This window comes from Leucoraja erinacea, chromosome 11 (assembly GCF_028641065.1).
Source record: "Leucoraja erinacea ecotype New England chromosome 11, Leri_hhj_1, whole genome shotgun sequence".
Taxonomy (NCBI): Eukaryota; Metazoa; Chordata; class Chondrichthyes; order Rajiformes; family Rajidae; genus Leucoraja; species Leucoraja erinaceus.
The window spans coordinates 16,272,404-16,291,733 of NC_073387.1; the positions used below are offsets into that span (position 1 = coordinate 16,272,404).

At 41.4% G+C, this 19,330-nt stretch overlaps 1 protein-coding gene and 1 long non-coding RNA gene across 2 annotated transcripts in view; both read right to left on the reverse strand.

Moving 5' to 3' along the window:
* Positions 1–1,237: 1,237 nt before the first annotated feature.
* LOC129701502 (uncharacterized) lies at positions 1,238–9,066 on the reverse strand. Its single transcript, XR_008724207.1, has 2 exons — positions 3,600–9,066; positions 1,238–3,483 (listed from the first exon to the last, which is right to left on the reverse strand). It is a non-coding gene; the product is annotated as an uncharacterized LOC129701502 (long non-coding RNA).
* Positions 9,067–9,070: 4 nt separating this feature from the next.
* The window catches only part of stard15 (StAR-related lipid transfer (START) domain containing 15), a 102,263-nt gene continuing 92,003 nt past the window's right edge, over positions 9,071–19,330 (reverse strand). The window contains exons 6-7 of the mRNA XM_055642729.1: positions 12,222–12,274; positions 9,071–9,787 (exon numbers count right to left, since the gene is read on the reverse strand). Of these exons, the coding sequence (XP_055498704.1) occupies positions 9,557–9,787; positions 12,222–12,274 (284 nt within the window). The 3' untranslated portion in view covers positions 9,071–9,556. The remainder of the gene's footprint in view (positions 9,788–12,221; positions 12,275–19,330) is intronic.

Genomic DNA, 19,330 nt, shown 5'->3' on the forward strand with positions numbered 1-19,330 from the left:
TCCTTCCACACTCCAAAGAGGTACTGGTTTGTTGGTTAATGAGCTTTGGTAAACATTGTAAATTGTCTCTAGCGTGTTGGATTGTGCTAGTGCACATGGTGATCGCTGGTCAGTGTGGACTTGCTGGGCCGAAGGGCCTGTTTCTGTGCTGCACCTCTAGAGTCTAAAGCCTAAAGTCAAAGAGCATATTCTAATTCCAAACCCTCTCTGCTGCTTGGAACTCGACGAGGGAATTAAGAACTCCTTCATTAATACCCTGGCTCTGTGTCATAAATTATTTGTACACATTTAATAAAATAAGCATCCTAAGTTGATTCCACAACTTTTTGCAAATCGTTCTACTTTAGCATTTTGTGTATTTTCCTGGTGAACCAGCATCTGCAGTTCCTTGATTCTACTCTAAGATTTTCATTGCACCTGTTCCTTATCATACCTGTGCATATGACAATAAACTTGACTTGACCAAATAGCTATTTAATAAGGAAACATAAGAACACGAGAAATATTTTCCAAAGAAATGAGCTACAGCCTGATCAATTCTTCCATGATCTGTATACCTCTTCACCTAGATTCATACTCATGCAGCATGGAAACAGGCCCTTCAGCCCAACCTGCGCACACACTGACCAACATGTCCCATCTACTCTACTCCCACCTGCCTGCGCTTGACTCGCTAAACCTGTCCTATTCATGTACCTGTCCAAAACTCAACAATAGTATTCCTGAAACCCACCATCCTTGTGTATAAAAGTTACCCCTCAGGTTCCGATTAGGTTTTTCCCCCCCTCATCTTGAACCCATGTCCTCTTGTTCTCGATTCCCTGACTCTGGGCAAAAGACCCAATCTAATCCTCTAATGATCTTGATCACCTCTGTAAGATTATCCCACATCCTCCTGCGCTCCAAGGAATAGGGTCCAAGCCTGCTCAACCTCTCACTATAGCTCAGGCTCTCGAGTCCTGGCAACAACCTCGTAAATCTTCTCTGCACCCTTCCCAACACCCTTGAAAACAGCTTTCCTTTAACATGGTGGCCAAAACTGAACACAATACTCTAAATGTGGCCTTATTAATATCTTATACAACTTTAACATGACCTCCCAACTTCTAGACTCAATGCTCTGACTGATGACTTCCATTGTGCTGAAAGCCTTCTTGACCACCCTATCTATCTGTGATGTCACTTTCAAAGAAAGAATGGTGTTGATGAAAAATTGATATCAACTAGAAAACAGAAAAAGTATTCAATGAAATGTAAATTTATTTAAAATTTCACAAAATATGACAAACAAATAAGTGGAGCATGGAATAAATAAAACTGAAATCAGTCATTTCAATCATGGAACATCAACATCAATCATTAGTCATCAGACTGATTCAATTTGATCAAAATAATCAACCTGAAAGGTAAATCTTTAACGGTTTATTTCATTCAATAAAGTGTTTTTCACCAGAAATATGATGCATGCACTAACGTTAACGGCTTTTGTGAAAGATTACACAGGGTGAACCAATAAAGAGGCCAGTTCATTTTTCTCAGAAGAGATCACCTGACAATGCAGTTTTTTAGACGGTGACCTCTTAAAGATAATTCCACTGCAATCTCCTGAATCGTAGATAGAGGGCAGAACAGAGACAAACCTGTTTCATTTTGTAAACAGAGTGCTTTTCAAAGAAAGCTATTGGCTTCTCTGAACTGCTTTCCAAATGATCAAAATGGTTTATAACCAATAAGCATTCTGAAATGCAGTCACTAATTTAATGTGGGAATTTTTGCAGCCTATTTGCGCATAACATGTCCTACATACAGCGACAGGTAATGGCCAGATAATCATTCATTGTAGATTAGGAATAAATGTTAGCCAGGACACCGTATTGCTTTTAAAAGGAATGCCCTTGAAAGATTTGTATTTAAGTTGAATAAATTCACACTTGTGTCACAGGTGAACAAGTGAGAACAGTTGTTTCCTCTGCACTTTCCTTTATGCCACTGTTGTAACTGGAATAAGTGTTTGTTTTTTACAGAACTGGTTTTGGAAATCTATAAACAAAGAACTGCAGATGCAGGTTTATACCGAACATAGATACAAAGTGCAGGAGTAACTCAATGGGTCAGGCAGCATCTCTGGAGATAAAAGATAGGTGATGGTTCAGGTTGGGACCCTTCTTCAGAAGTCCGAAGAAGGGTCCCGACTAGAGACGTCACCTATTATTTTTCTCCAGAGATGCTGCCTGATCCGTTGAATTACTCCAGCACTTTGTCTATCTTCAGTTTAAAAATCACCTAGGTACAATTGATGTCCTGCAAATGCATTTTGGAAGCTTTAGTAATGTAAGAATGTGACATTTTCCCCTTATCTTAAGCAATGATACATTGTTCCCATGAGAAACTGAATGTGGTTCAAAAAATATGACCCTTTCATAAGGTCATAAGTGATAGGAGCAGAATTAGCCATTCAATCATGGTTGATCTATTTCTCCCTCCTAACCTCATTCTCCTGCCTTCCCCCCCATAACCCCTGATACCTTTCCTTGTGAGTGTTTACATTGGTTATAAAGCATGAGATCACATTATGTGTTCTGTTCCAAATACCGAATCTAAACATATCTAGTTTGAAAACAACGTTTAGAAATTAAAGTTCGCAACTGAATTATTACAGTTCCGTAGGCCATTCGGCCCACAGATGTTTCTGGCAGCTGCTCATAGAGCATTCCCATCAGATCCATTCCCCTGCTCTTTCCCTGTAGTCCTGCAAATGACATTGACCTTGATCTTACTGCTTGCTATTCACATCCCATTCCTCATAGTAAGGATTTACTATGCTAGCAGGATAAATCATTCAATGATTAATGTTTTCCCAGCAATGCCATCTCCTTTAAAACAAACACATATAGGAAAACAAAATGGGCATAGACCATTAACACAGCAATTCACATAATTAAATACAAAGCACAGCAGCAAGCTCTTAGCACAAAACGCAAAGACTCATAAAATGTGTTAATATTATTTATTTTTAACTTACTAACCTAATGTCATGACTACAACCTGAGGAGAGATTTGGGAGATTGGTGATGGTGTGGGTAACGAAGATAATAAAGTGTAGGCAGGATTTAGGATTTATATGTTCAACAATATGTGTCAGGGTTGGACTTTGTACTCATTATAAAGACTAGTTTGTGTGTGCTTGTTGTTTAGACAGCAACAATGGACATGTTTTCAATTTGGGAACACGAGAAAAAGGAGCAGAGGTAGGTTGGTTAGCCTCTTGAATTCGCTTCGCTGCTCAAAAGATCACGGCCAATCTTACACCTCAATTACCCGATTTGGGTAAAATTCTGTTCATTTCAGGAATGTGCTTTAGATTGGAGAAATAAGGAACTGCAAGATGCTGGTTTACACAAAAGGACACAAAGTGCTGGAGTAACTGTGAGGGGGAAGAAAGCTGGGAGATATGAGAGGCAGTACCAAGCATGGCAGGATCACCTATCACATAGGTGATCTGAAGAAGGGTTTCGGCCCGAAACGTTGCCCATTTCCTTCGCTCCATAGATGCTGCTGCACCCGCTGAGTTTCCCCAGCTTTTTTTTGTGTAACTTCACCTATCACATATCTATGTTCTCCAGAGGTGCTGCCTTACCAGCTTAGTTTTCTTTAGCATCTTGTGTGCTTTGGAATGGAAATCTGCCATTCTGACCCAGTCAAAGAATGGAAAGTATAAAGAAGAATTCAGAAAACTACTGAGCACTGTGGAGACAGAAAACTCTGTCCCTCTCTCCATACTGCACCTGACCTGCTGAGGGCAGCCACCAGTTCCTGTGTTAATGTCAAGTTTCCAGAAATTTGCTTTTGAAAATAAAGGCGGAGATCTCCAGTTCCGCTTTCCTATGTTCTTGTTTAAAATTGGGGAAAAAAATGTTTTTGCTCGATTGAACTCTCATGTGGGACAATCACTGCTGTGACTATTCTGTCGACAATCTGAATTCAGGCCCACCTCCTGACTCAGGCTTGCTTGACAGGTTCTGTATAAATCCATCCTCTAACAACACTTTAGTTTAGACTTTAGACATACAGCATGGAAACATGCCCTTCGGTTCACCATTTCTGTGCTGACCAGTGATCATCCCATATAGTAGCACTATCCTACTTACACTATGGATAATTTAAAATTAACAGAAGGCAATTGCCGACCATCTTTGGAATGTGCCAGGAAACCGGAGCACACAGAGAAAACCCACGCAGTCACAGGGAAAACGAACAAACTCCATGCAGACAGCACCCGTATTCAGGATCACACCCAAGTCTCTGGTGCTGTAAGGCAGCAACGCTCGTTCTATGCCAATTCTTAAAATCTAACTTGCTGTGTACTCTAAAAAGGCATATTATTGGTACTGATCAACATAATGGCTCTGAACTGACATATTTGTTTCACAAAGATGCTCAAGTATCAAATCTCATTTAAAATTATCCTATATCGACATCTGGAGAAAGATTTGCTTTCATGCATATCAGCAATAAAGAAAATTAAACTTTCCATATGATTGACTTCAGGGCATTATGAAAGCACAAATGAATAATTTAGTTCCCTTGCAGCAATTGAAACCTATTTCTGTCTATACGGAGACTTATTTATCATTAGGTGAATGCATTTCTAAAAATAAATAGTAATTCTTTATTGGAGTCTATCATCTTCAGAGAATCATCATCTAAACACGATGTATTAAAGTATTTATCATTTGTTGGCTGGATAGAGTATGCAAGATAACACAAAGAGGTGGAATTACTTCTGGTTTTCATTCTTATATAGTGAGTAGATCAACCATTGGAATACATTGGACATACATTATCAATGTTTCATTATGATCAGTTATAAGAATAATGCCACAATGGTAGAGTTTCTGCTTCACAGTGCCAGAGACCCAGGTTCGACTTTGACCCCGAGTGTTGCCTGTGTGGAGTTCCTATGTTCCCTTTGAGACCACTTTGGTTTCCTCCCACATGTCAAAGACATGTGGGTTTGTAAGTCATATATCCTCTGTAAAATTGTCCCTAATATGATGGGATTGGATGAGGAAGTGGGGTGACATAGAACTAGCATGAACAGGTGATTGATGGTTGGTAAGAACTTGGTGGCCTGAAGGGCCTGTTTCCATGCTGTATCATTAGAAAAACTCTCCAGACCAAACTAGTTTAATTTAGTTTAGTTTGGGGATGCAGAATGGGAATAGGCACTTCAGCCCACAGAGTCCAAACCGACCATCAAGTCACCTGTTCACACTAGTACACACAAGGGGCAATTTACAGAGGTGAATTAACATTAGCGCTATCCTACACACATTAGGGATCATTTGTAATATTTATACTAAGCCAATTAACCTACAAACCTGTATGTCTTTGGAGTCGGGGAGGTAAGTGAAGATGCTGTGTACGGTATCAAGACGCTGCGTATGACTTTGAGACGCTGCGTACGCCTGTCGAGGCACTGCGTACGGCCTCAATGCAGCTGCGGGCTGACAGGCCATTGTCGCGCGGGATTTTCGGACAGTGCAAGATTTTTGGAGCCTCACACGATGCTGGGACCAGCCCTGCACAACTCCATACTCCTCCGCTGATCGAAGTGGGACCGGCCCTGCGAGGCTGTACACCTCAAGCAACCACGTTTGGTCGTGCTAGACGCATGCTATCGCATGCTGGTGGGACAGGCCCTTAAGGGAGAAACTCTACCACTGTGCCACCCGTACATCTTCAACTGTTTTAATTGCTGCAGAAATCTGAAACAACCTTCTCAGGTGCATGAATCATCTTTAAGGCTGATCCCATCCATTGGGTTTCATAACACAATATATTTACAACACAAGTGCACTACATATTAAGTCGCTAAGTATCATAGTCACCCATTGCTGGATCACAGATACACTATATTTAAAGTAATACTCCATTTCTAAGGAACTACAATAAGTTTCTCAGTGATGTGATATTATAAATCGAAGAATATCTTTTTCACCCAGAATAAGTTATCCTCTCCTCTCTCTCCCCTACTCATAATTTAATCATAAAGTATTATTTACACAATTGAAGATTGATTTAGACATTGGAGATACAGCGTGGAAACATGTCTTTCGGCCAACCGAGTCTGCGCCGACCAGTGATCACCCCATACAATAGCACTATCTTATACACTAGGGACAATTTCCAATTTTTACTGAGGTCAATGAAGCTACCAACCTGTATGTTTTGGAGTGTGGGAGGAACTGAAGCACGGAGAAAACCCAGGCTATCAGGGGGAGAGCGTACATACTCTGTACAGCCAGCACCCATAGTCAGGATCGAACCCGGCCTCAGTTGCTGTAAGGCAGCAACTCTATTACTCCATCTGCATTGGTCCCACCTGCCTACATTTGGCCCATCTCCCTCTAAACCTTTCCTATCTATATACAATTTAAACCACTGACTGCATTTGTAACAGATCACACACAACCATGAGGGCTCCATTCCAATGAATCATTCTCCCTTGAGGCAGATTTCCACAGAGGTATTATCGAAAGTTACTTTTCCCTGCTCATAGAAACAAAGGGCTGAATGGCCTGTTTCTGCTCCTATTTCTTGTTGTATTTCCTGCAGTGCAACTTTATAGCCTTTCTTAAACAAAGAACAACATCATCTTATGGACTACATGATCTATTCATATTCAACATGTAATTTACAACATATTGCTATTGGACTTTTTTAGTTTTATCATTAAGTGATAACACAACATTAGTTCACTCAGAAAGTACACACAGATCTGTATGGTGCATGTCGTGTGTCGAAAGACACTTTAATTTTGTCTTATCAGTCTTGCCAATGGCCAGTTTGTTAATATTGATAATGGTCTCCTCAATAAATCCTTGGTGTTTTTCATTGAATTCTTGTACAATCTAAATATCATTTCTTTTAAAGGAAATTAAACTAGCAGCATGCAATCAAAAGCTAACATTCCTAAAAACACAAATGGTTATACATTCTAATAATGTGCACCAAACAAGCAAAAGATTGTCAAGATTGGAGCCTCTTATTTTATAATTTACTCAGCTATATTTTATACATGGTATTTTTTCATGAAAATAATGTTCAAACTTCATTAATTTTCACTAAGATTTCACTAGGAGGAAATTAGATCTACTAAAAAAAATGTGGCCAGCATGTTTAATTCCTGTAAATTCAGTATGGAAATACAGTTGTCTTATTTCCTTACCAGTCTCAGAACTGGAAAGAATCAAAATGGATTTTCCAAGATAGGTCAACATACTTATTTATCCCCCCTCTCAAAAAAAATAATTATTTTTGGGTTTAGATAGTCTAAACCTTATTTTGCATTGTCAGTGGAAGTCACTCTGCTCAACCCACTGCTTGGTAATCTACCATCTAGTTGTTGATATAGTTTCAGAATATCCTACTGTTGATGATAGTCGTTTATTGGAGAACCCTATTGTTTTCAATTTGCAATGTTTTAGAATGAGGATTATCAAAATCAAAAAAACAAATCAACTCAAACATAAAGATTTGGGCACCAAATCAATACAGTCCCAATATTCAATCCACATGAATCATTGCACTACTTGGAAAGCAACCTGAGAAATAATTTAATGTGGCTATTAGGTCCATCCAATTACCGCACATAATTTGTTCTCTGCTGGACACTATTCCATTCAATCATGGCTATGTATTTTTTATCATTGTTTGCCAAGGTAGTGGTCTTCAATGCATAAGCAGCAAAAATGGGGCTCATTTGTGAACGCAACCCAACTCTACACATCATGATTGCGTCATAACTGCACTCATTTGCACCATAAATCAACTTGCCTTGCTTTGGTCTTGTATCACCAGATTTCCAATTCGAAGCCTACTAATATCAGTTTTGAATTGTGTCATTGCCTTGGGAATTCATTCCTGACTAATAAAGTAAATGGGCTGAACAGTGGCGATGGGAAAGCAGTTTGAGATACATTGGAATAAGACTAGTCTCATTCACAATGCACTCACCAGCTCCTGATATTGAATCCACTGAATAACTCTCCCGAATGGAAATCTTCCCTATTTCAATTTTATTTCTAAATATACTGTCATTCCAGAAAATTTATCCAAATTTATAGATACAAACTTTAGTGCTGAACGCCATCCAATTCCTCCTTTAAAGTGGTGTTTGAGTAACTGCCCATGTAAATGATATACCCCTAGCAATAAATTTTATTAGCTATTTTTCCCCTCTCTCCTTCAGCAAAACTGAACTTATGACACAGTGTGTAAAGTGCTGTCATTCCTCTATAGTGTGATATATAGAGATATATTTCTAAGGAACAGTGTTTGTGGCAGAGATATTTAATGTGTTTTGGAATATTTCTTGATTTGATCCGTAAGTGACTGAGTTTATGATTACAAACCCTCGATTGCCAATGATCTCCCTCTAGTGAAAGTAATTTTCCTGTATCTACCATATCAAATCCTTTCGATATTTTAAGGACTCAAATCTTCACAATCCCTAAAAATTAAAGGAATTTACATTGTGAATGGAACCATCAGGTGTAATGAGGTTCCATTGAAGCACAATTTTGAATTGTTAATAATATTATGCCAAGTAGCTTCATTGTAAACTGATCCCACCAACTTCAATTTTTGATGGTCTGATCTAATTAAAGTTAACGTCCATTATTTAAAATAAAATAATCTCATCGACCACTTGAGAACTATTAACATTGTCCAATTGTTTTTAATTGTGCTTTCCATCACCTTAGAAGGACGTTTGCCATCAAGTATATCAAGTCTGTACCTGGAATTTAGGAAAACTACCCAAATATGTCAAAGAAGTGCCTGCATTTCATAAATTAATAGGCAATATGGTTATTCAATGAGTTATAATATGGGGGTCAGATTGCTTACATAGAAAATATTATTTGTTTACATTTAAACCAAAGCAGGACAATCAAGATTCCTTCTAGACTGAATCCTCTAAATGCAGGTGTTCTTTGCAATGGTTAGCAATAAAGACACCACCCAAATTCAGCCAAGGGTCGGGGTGTGTGAGGGGGGGGGGGGGGGTGTAGGGTAACATCACACATCACATGGTGTCTATTTTGGTGAATGGAATTAAAAAGTCAAGCATGGAAACATAGCAAAAGCACACGCTAATCTGTCCACTCTTGCTAATCCATCCACATTGTCAAAGAGACACCAGAGCAAACTCAGGTGAGCATTGCCCTTTCCAATCACCACCGCTATGAACCAGTTTAGCATCAAGTGTCCTGAAAACAATGTTACAATTTAAGAAAAGAAAGACACTGAAAACTGTTTACAGATACTGGTGATGAAGGAATTTGAACTGATGGGTGATCTTATTGAACGGCAGGGACGGCTCAAGGGTTGAATGACCTACTCCTGCTCTTATTTCTTTGGATTATGCCATTTAGTGAAACTGAATTGCTACTTCCTACAGATTTCGTCAAGGTGTGTGAAAGGGATGCTGAGTCATTAAACCCCATGTGTACATTATCATTCCTCTATTTCCCACACGCTTCCGTGTCCGTTATGATTCCTTGGAGTAGCTATCTTCCTCGTCGCTGATATGAACTTTCTCCTCTGATAGACCGCTCTCGTCGATGTTCTCCAATGAGGATGCGTGCTGCAGCGATAGGTCTGACAGGCTGACGTTGGGTAGGGTGTTCTGCTCCGGGTAGACCCAGGGCTTGAAATGTGGGTTGTGTTTTTGCTTCCATTCAGGATACTTCAAACATGCTTTGTAAATCCGTTTCATGGCCTAAATGACACAGAGACAAAACTTTAACGCATGGTTGACCATTTTCTTTAGACGGAAATTGAACTTTACTTTGGACTTTAGAGATACAGCATGGAACCAGGCCCTTCGGCCCACCAAGTCCACGCTAACCAGAGATCATCCCATACTCTAGCAGTGTCCTACACACTGGGGACAATTTACAATTGAGAGAAGCCAATTAACCGACAGACTTGCACGTCTTTGGTGTGTAGGAGGAAACTGGAGCACCCAATGAAAACCCACACGGTTACAGGGAGAATGCACAAACTCCATACAGACAGCACCCGTAGTCAGGGTCGAATCGGATCTTTGACACTGTAGGGCAGCAACTCTACCGCTGCGCCACTATGCCACCCCAGTAACATACCTCCAGCAATAAATTTAATTGGCTATTCTTCCCATCTCTCCTTCAACAGAACTGAACTTGTGACACAATATATAATGCGACTGACCAGAGATGAGTGTCTAGGTGTTTGAAGTAGAGATATTTAATATGTTTTTGTAGAATTTGCTGATTTGGTCATTAAATGACTGAGTTCTAAGATTATAAACATTGATTTGCTAAATGATCTCCCTCCAGTAAAAATACATTTCCTGTAATTAAGAAGTAATTAAACCTGCAATTTTACTCAATTTCATCACACGGACCAACCTCCCTTCCATTGACTCCATATACACTTCATGCTGCCTCAGCAAGGTCAGCATAAACAAGGACAAATCTCATCCTGATCACTCCCTCATCTCCCCTTTCCCATCAGGCAAGAGGTACTGAAGAAAACACATCCCTCCAGATTCTGGGGAAAATCCTTCCCAACTGTCATCAGGCAGCTGAACCATGCTATCAACAAATAGAGAGCGGTTCTGAGCTACTCTCTACCTCATTGGAGACACTTGAACTACCTTTAATCGGACCTTACTGGACTTTATCTTGAACTGAATGTTATTCCCTTTAACTTTGTATCTTTCCACTGTGGATGGCTCGATTGTAATCATGTGTAGTCTTACCGCTAACTGAATAGCACACAACAAAAAAGCTTTTCATGGTATCTTAGTAAAAGTGACAATAAACTAAACATAATTTGTTACTGGGTTTGGTTTGGGACAACAAGTAACAGCATCGATCCAGCTTATAATTGATTGATTGAAATATGCAGCAATGAAACAGGCTCTTCGGCCTGCTGAGTCATGCCAACCAACGATCACCCATTCACACTAATTCTATGTCATCCCATTTTATCACCCACACCGTACGCAGTCGGGATAACTTAAAAAGGCCAAATAACCTACCAACCCACACGTCCCTGCAATGTGGGAGGCAATCAGACTACATGGAAGAAATCTACGCAGTCACAGGGAGAATGGGCAAACTCCACACAGATAGCACCCAAGGTTGGAATGGAACCCAGGTCTCTGGCACTGTGAGGCAGCAATTCTACCAGCTGCACCACAGTGGTCCAGTCTCACCTTATTGAAGCAGGTACCAAGGCAAGTGGTAGAGATCTGGATTCAATCCCGATTATGGGTGCTGTCTAGGGAGTTTATACATTCTCCCCATGACCGCGTGGGTTTTCTCAGTGATCTTTGGTTTCCTCCCACCTCCAAAGATGTACAGGTTTGTAGGTTCATTGGCTTGGTATAAATGCAAAAAATTTTCAGTGTGCGTAGGATAATGTTAATGTGCAGGGATTGCTGGTCGGTGCGGACTGTTTCTGAAGGGCCTGTTTCTGCGCTGTATTTCTAAACTAAACTAAAACAACCATAGGTGGTTTATGATTGAAAGTTGCTGTTTCCTGATCTGAATCTTTTGCATTTAAAAACATTTAAAAGCAGCAGCTCAAAATGAATAGTGATGTAATAAATGGTTCTGTTCTGCAGATGGTGACATTGAGGCAAAACAAAGCCTCCTTTTGTAACAGACACTCGGAACTGCAGATGATGGTTGACCAAAAAAGACACAAAGTGCTGGGGTAATTCAGCACATCAGATTACATCTCCAGAGAACATGGGTTATCCTTTTGTTAAAGTGAGACACAAAATTCTGGAGTAACTCAGCGGGTAACACAACATCTCTCGAGAACACAAATTATCCCTTTGTTAAATATAGACACAAAATACTGGAGTAACTCAGCGGTTGAGGCAGCATCCCTGAAGTTGTCTGCTGCCTAACCCGCTGAGTGACGCTCGCATTTTGTATTCTCCAAGAATGCTGCTTAACCCGCTGAGTTACTCCAGCACTTTGTGTCTGTCTATGATATATACCAGGATCTGCTGCTCCTTGTCATTACATTTATCCTTTTGTTATTTTGGAAAAGAATACTGGTTTCATCTTGTTGAATTTCACAGTGTCTCCAGATCAGTTCAACAGAAGGAATCACCATAAAGTATACCGCAAGTTTAAAATAGATACATTACTTACCTTGGGAGCTACAAACTGTGAAACTCTATTCACAACCCATTTTGGTAATGACCCTGAAAAACATAGAGCACCATTTAGTAGAAACAAGATGGTGAATGTAATCATCCAGTGACAATTCACAGCAGCAATCTCAAATACGTTCCACATGCTCGTGTCCGAAATGAAATTAACTTGCTGATAAAATAATTGTGGAAGATTGAATTAGAAAAGCAATAATTTGGAAAATGTAATTAAAAGCTGTACGCCTTCCCTGCGCTTTGATTTAGTTGTGGGCATAAAGTAGAAATATGAAAATAATCCATCTATCTGAAAGAGAAAAGAACACAACAGATTATTAAACAATAAAGGAAACACTCAGTAAGTCTTGACCCTGAAATGGTAACTCTGTTTCTATTTCTGCTCTATAACACTCCCCAGAACCCTGCCATTCTCTGTGAAATTCCTGCCCTGCTTTGACTTCCATAAATGTAACACCTCGCACTTATCTGCATGAAATTCCATTAACCATTGCTCAGCCCACTTGACCAGCTGATCAAGAGTCTGATGTAATTTCTGTCAGCCATCATTGACATCTACAATACATCTGAAGAAGGGTTTCGGCCCGAAACGTTGCCTATTTCCTTCGCTCCATAGATGCTGCTGCACCCGCTGAGTTTCTCCAGCTTTTTTGTGTACCATTGACATCTACAATACCATTCATTTTTGTGTCATCTGCAAACTTACTAATCATGCCTGTACATTCTCATCCAAATTGCTGACATAAATCACCAACAGCAATGTGCCCAACACCATTCCCTGAGGTACATCACTACTCACAGACCTCTCGGCCGAAAAAAAAAACCCCAAACCCCTGATCAGTCTGAAGAAGGGTTTCGGCCCGAAACGTTGCCTATTTCCTTCGCTCCATAGATGCTGCTGCACCCGCTGAGTTTTTCCAGCTTTTCTGTGTAACCTTCCAGCCATCACCTTCTGTTTCCTTCCATGAAGCCAATTCTCTATCCAGTCAGCTAGCTCTCCTTGGATCTCTGGAGGAAGTGGTGTGTTTGATATCAGTTCTGATATTGCTCAGTAGAAACAAGGAACTGCACATGTAGAAGCATGGAACTGCTGATGCTGGTTCCCGAAAAAAAGACACAAATTGCTGTAGTAACTCAGCGGATCAGGCAGAATCTCTGGAGAACATGGATAGGTGAAGTATTGGGTCAGTACCAAGGATTTCAACTTGAAATGTCAACTATTTTCCAGGGCTGCTGACTGACCAGCTGAGTCATTCCAGCATTTTGATGTTGGTTAGTCAGTTTTAAAAATGTATCCACTGACATATGAGAATTGTGTGGGAAAAGGACAGTTCTGTGTTTCTCTACTAGTGATTCAACAAGATGAAGGTTGTCTGGATTAACAAACCTGTTGTTTTGTCTGGATTAACAATCATGTTTCAAAAAACAAACTGCTGGAAAAATAGTGGGTCAGGCATCATCTTTAAAGGGAAATGGACAGACAATGTCCCAGGACTAGACTTTTCTTTGCGAGGAGACTGCAAAACAAAATGTGGGAGGCAATGGTTTGCCTTACAAACATTGCATTAAAAGGTTTGAAACTTGGCAGTCAGTTTTCTAATTTTGAATGTCTCTCAGTCAGGTGGATTTAAACGATACGTAATCAAAGGGCGCTTCACTCCTTTGGTAGATTGTATAATTGGTTGGTTGAGTGGCGCAGCGGTAGAGTTGCTGCCTTACAGCGCCAGAGACCCGGGTTCGATCCTGACTTTGGTTGCTGTCTGCGGAGTTTGCATGTTCTCCCTGTGAGCACATGGGTTTTCACCTGGGTGCTCTGCTTTCCTTCCACATTCTAAAGGGCCTGTCCCACTTTCACCACCTAATTCACGACCTCTGCCGAGTTTGCCCTTGACTCATACTCGCAGCATGGTCATCACGAGGTCGTAAGTAGGTCGTGGGAGGTCTTGATGCTAGTCGTGGGTACTCGTGGCAACAAGTAGGTCGGGGGGGGGGGGGGGGTTTCAACATGATGAAAAATGTCCACGAGTAAAAAAGGTCGTGAATTAAGTTGTGAAAGTGGGACAGGCCCTTAAAGATATGAGGGCTTGTAGGTTAATTGGCTTCTGTAAATTGCCCCTAGTGTGTAGGTGATCGTGGTCAGCACAGACTCCCTTGGCCAAAGGGACAGTTTCCATGCTGCATTACTAAAACTAAAACTGCCTGGTGGGCAAATAACAGTGAATCCACTGAGAACAATGTGTTTTTAGTTTAGTTTAGAGATACTACGTGCAAAAAGTTCCTTCTGCACACCCAAATCCAAGCCGACCATCGATCCGTGGACACTAGCGCTATCCTACACACTGGGGACAATTTACAATTTTTACCAAAGCCAATAACCTACAAACCTGTATGTTTTCGAAGTGTGGGAGGAAAACGGAGCACCCGGAGAAAACCCATACGGTCACGGGTAGAACATATAAACTCCATACAGACAGCACCGGTAGTCAGGATTGAACCCGGGATCCCTGGTGCTGTAAGGCAACAACTTTACCTCTGCACCACCATGCCACTGTGTGGTCAAGGCATTGCAGTTGGGATTGGGTATATGACTGACACATGGTCAGTGACATCATTATTTCTGCTGATAAATTGAAGATAGGATTGATATACAACAAGAAAAGACATAGTGCTGGAGGAACTCTGAAGGATCCCAACCCAAAATGTCATCTGTCAATTTCCGCAACAAATGTTGCCTGACACAACAATTTCCTCCAGCACCTTGTTCTTTGTTCCAAGATTCCAACATCTGCAGTTCCTTGTGATTGAATATATTATAGAGTGGGCAACAGTTCACTGTACAACAACAACGCCTGGCCAGGCCGACCCTGCAACTCCCACCCCGTGTTACCACCAGGGCAACGGACTTTTACGGTCACGGTAAGACTCTACACATTTTTAACAACATTGGACATCAATCATAGAAAGTGGTGCTGAAAATTTAGTTTAGATTAGAGAAGCAGCGTGTCTGCAGGCCTTTTGGCCCACCGAGTCTCCTCTGACCAGCAATCACCCCGTACACTAGCACTACCCAACACACCTGGGACAATTTACAACTTTACTGAAGCCAATTAACCTACAAACCTGTATGTCCTTGGAGTGTGGGAGAAAATCAGAGCAATTAGAGAAAACCCATGTGGTCAAAGGGAGAACGTGAAAACTGCATACAGACAGCACTCATAATCAGGATCAAACCCGGGTCTCTGGCGCCGTAAGGCAGCACTCTTCCGCTGCGCCACTGTACTTGCCTCATGTGGCGTTTTTTGTGTATTGTCTCTGTAATCTACTATTCCTACACCCTTGTACGTAAGTGTGACTGGTCTTGGGTAGAGTAAGATTTTTACTGAACTGTATGCAAAAATGAATTTCACTTTACCTAGGTACATGTGACAATAAAGTACCATTGAAAGCCAATTTACGAGCGAAGACAGAGTCTGTTTAAACAGGGGAGGAAATATCTCACTACAAATATTTCAACTTCTTCCAGTAAAGCAAGATAAAGCAAGTAAAGACATTCTTGCCATAGAGGGAGTACAGAGAAGGTTCACCAGACTGATTCCTGGGATGTCAGGACTTTCATATGAAGAAAGACTGGATAGACTCGGTTTGTACTCGCTAGAATTTAGAAGATTGAGGGGGGATCTTATAGAAACTTACAAAATTCTTAAGGGGTTGGACAGGTTAGATGCAGGAAGATTGTTCCCGATGTTGGGGAAGTCCAAGACAAGGGGTCACAGTTTAAGGATAAGGGGGAAATCTTTTAGGACCGAGATGAGGAAAGCTTTTTTCACACAGAGAGTGGTGAATCTCTGGAATTCTCTGCTGCAGAAGGTAGTTGAGGCCAGTACATTGGCTATATTTAAGAGGGAGTTAGATGTGGGCCTTGTGGCTAAAGGGATCAGAGGGTATGGAGAGAAGGCAGGTACAGGATACTGAGTTGGATGATCAGCCATGATCATATTGAATGGCGGTGCAGGCTCGAAGGGCCAAATGGCCTACTCCTGCACCTATTTTCTATGTTTCTATGTTTCTAAATCCTGCAGTTAAAAGAAGCAGTTAACTGGGGAATGTGGATTATGTCCATAAAGTGAATCCTCATCATGTACATTAACGTGGGCAACAGGCTTGATGGGTGAAATAATTGTATTACAACCTCCACACTGTTGCACTTAGTGAATGTATTGGAAGGTTTCAACTGCAGGGAGAGGTTGGATACACCTTGAAGTTAGACTTAAATGCTTGAGTAACTCAGCAGTTCAGGCAGCATCACTGGAGAAAAAGAATAGGTGACGTGTCGGGTCGAGACCCTTCTTCACACTGAGAGTCAGGGAGCGGGGAACCAGAGAAATGAAAAGGTACAAAGAACAAATGGATGAAAAGGATGAAAATAAATCAAAGCCGGCAACGATGATGAAGGAAAGGTGGAGCCCACAATTGTCCATTGTTGGCTGTGGAGAAGGTGATAACGAGTCGATATAAGCAGTGAAATTAAGCAGGATAACAGTGAAACTAGTTCGATGATTAGGGTGGGGGAGGGATGGAGAGAAAGGGAATGAAAAGGTTACTTGAAATTATATAAATCAATATTCATATTGAGGTGCTGTTCCTCGAATTTGTATTTGGCCTCACTCTGACAATGGAAGAGACCCAGGTCAGAAAGGTCAGTACGGAAATGTAAAGGGGGAGTTAAATTGTTTGGACACTGGGAGATTGCATAGACTGAGGCGGACTGAGCGAAAGTGTTCAGCGAAACAATCGCCCCGTCTGCGCATGGTGTCTCCGATATATGGGAGTCCATACCTAGAACAGCAGATACAGTAGATGAGGTTGGAGGAGCTCTGCCTCATCTGGAAGAAATACCGGGGTCCCTGGACAAAGTTGAGGACTTGGATTGTTTATTCTAGAATATCACAGGTTGAGGGGAGATTTGATAGAAGTGTATAAAATAATGAGAGGCATAAATTGGGTTGACAGTCAAACCCTTTTTCCCAGAGTAGAAATGTCCAACACTCAATTGTACTGATTGTGGATGATCAGCCATGATCACAGTGAATGGTGTTGCTGGCTTGAAGGACCAGATGGCCTACTCCTGCACCTATTGTCTATTACATAGAAACATAGAAATTAGGTGCAGGAGTAGGCCATTCGGACCTTCGAGCCTGCACCGCCATTCAATATGATCATGGCTGATCATCCAACTCAGTATCCCGTACCTGCCTTCTCTCCATACCCTCTGATCCCCTTAGCCACAAGGGCCACATCTAACTCCCTCTTAAATATAGCCAATGAGCTGGCCTCAACTACCCTCTGTGACAGAGAGTTCCAGAGATTCACCACTCTCTGTGTGAAAAAAGTTCTTCTCATCTCGGTTTTAAAGGATTTCTCCCTTATCCTTAAACTGTGACCCCTTGTCCTGGACTTACCCAACATCGGGAGCAATCTTCCTGCATCTAGCCTGTCCAACCCCTTAAGAATTTTGTAAGTTTCTATAAGATCCCCTCTCAATCTCCTAAATTCTAGAGAGTATAAACCAAGTCATCCAGTCTTTCTTCATAAGACAGTCCTGACATCCCAGGAATCAGTCTGGTGAACCTTATCTGCACTCCCTCTATGGCAATAATGTTCTTCCTCAGATTTGGAGACCAAAACTGTACGCAATACTCCAGGTGTGGTCTCACCAAGACCCTGTACAACTGCAGTAGAACCTCCCTGCTCCTATACTCAAATCGTTTTGCTATGAAAGCTAACATACCATTCGTTTTCTTCACTGCCTGCTGCACCTGCATGCCTACTTTCAATGACTGGTGTACCATGACACCCAGGTCTCGCTGCATCTCCCCCTTTTCCTAGTTGGCCACCATTTAGATAATAGTCTGCTTTCCTGTTTTTGCCACCAAAATGGATAACCGCACATTTATCCACATTATACTGCCAAACATTTGCCCACCCACCCAGCCTATCCAAGTCACCTTGCAGTCTCCTAGCATCCTCCTCACAGCTATCACTGCCCCCCAGCTTAGTGTCATCCGCAAACTTGGAGATATTGCCTTCAATTCCCTCATCCAGATCATTAATTTATATTGTAAATAGCTGGGGTCCCAGCACTGAGCCTTGCGGTACCCCACTAGTCACTGCCTGCCATTGTGAAAAGGACCCGTTTACTCCTACTCTTTGCTTCCTGTTTGCCAGCCAGTTCTCTATCCACAGCAATACTGAACCCCCAATGCCGTGTACTTTAAGTTTGTATACTAATCTCTTATGTGGGACCTTGTCGAAAGCCTTCTGGAAGTTCAGATACACCACATCCACTGGTTCTCCCCTATCCACGCTACTAGTTACATCCTCGAAAAATTCTATAAGATTCGTCAGACGTGATTTACCTTTTGTAAATCCATGCTGACTTTGTCCAATGATTTCACCACTTTCCAAATGTGCTGCTATCCCATCTTTAGTAACTGACTCTAGCAGTTTCCCCACTACCGATGTTAGACTAACTGGTTTGTAATTCCCCGTTTTCTCTCTCCCTCCCTTCTTAAAAAGTGGGGTTACATTTGCTACTCGCCAATCCTCAGGAACTACTCCAGAATCTAAAGAGTTTTGAAAGATTATTACTAATGCATCCACTATTTCTGGAGCTACTTCCTTAAGTACTCTGGGATGCAGCCTATCTGGCCCTGGGGATTTATCGGCCTTTAATCCATTCAATTTACCCAACACCACTTCCCGGCTAACCTGAATTTCACTCAATTCCTCCAACTCCTTTGACCCGCGGTCCCCTGCTATTTCCGGCAGATTATTTATGTCTTCCTTAGTGAAGACGGAACCAAAGTAGTTATTCAATTGGTCCGCCATATCCTTGTTCCCCATGATCAACTCACCTGTTTCTGACTGCAAGGGACCTACATTTGTTTTAACTAATCTCTTTCTTTTCACATATCTATAAAAACTTTTGCAGTCAGTTTTTATGTTCCCTGCCAGTTTTCTTTCATAATCTATTTTTTCCTTTTCTAATTAAGCCCTTTGTCCTCCTCTGCTGGTCTCTGAATTTCTCCTAGT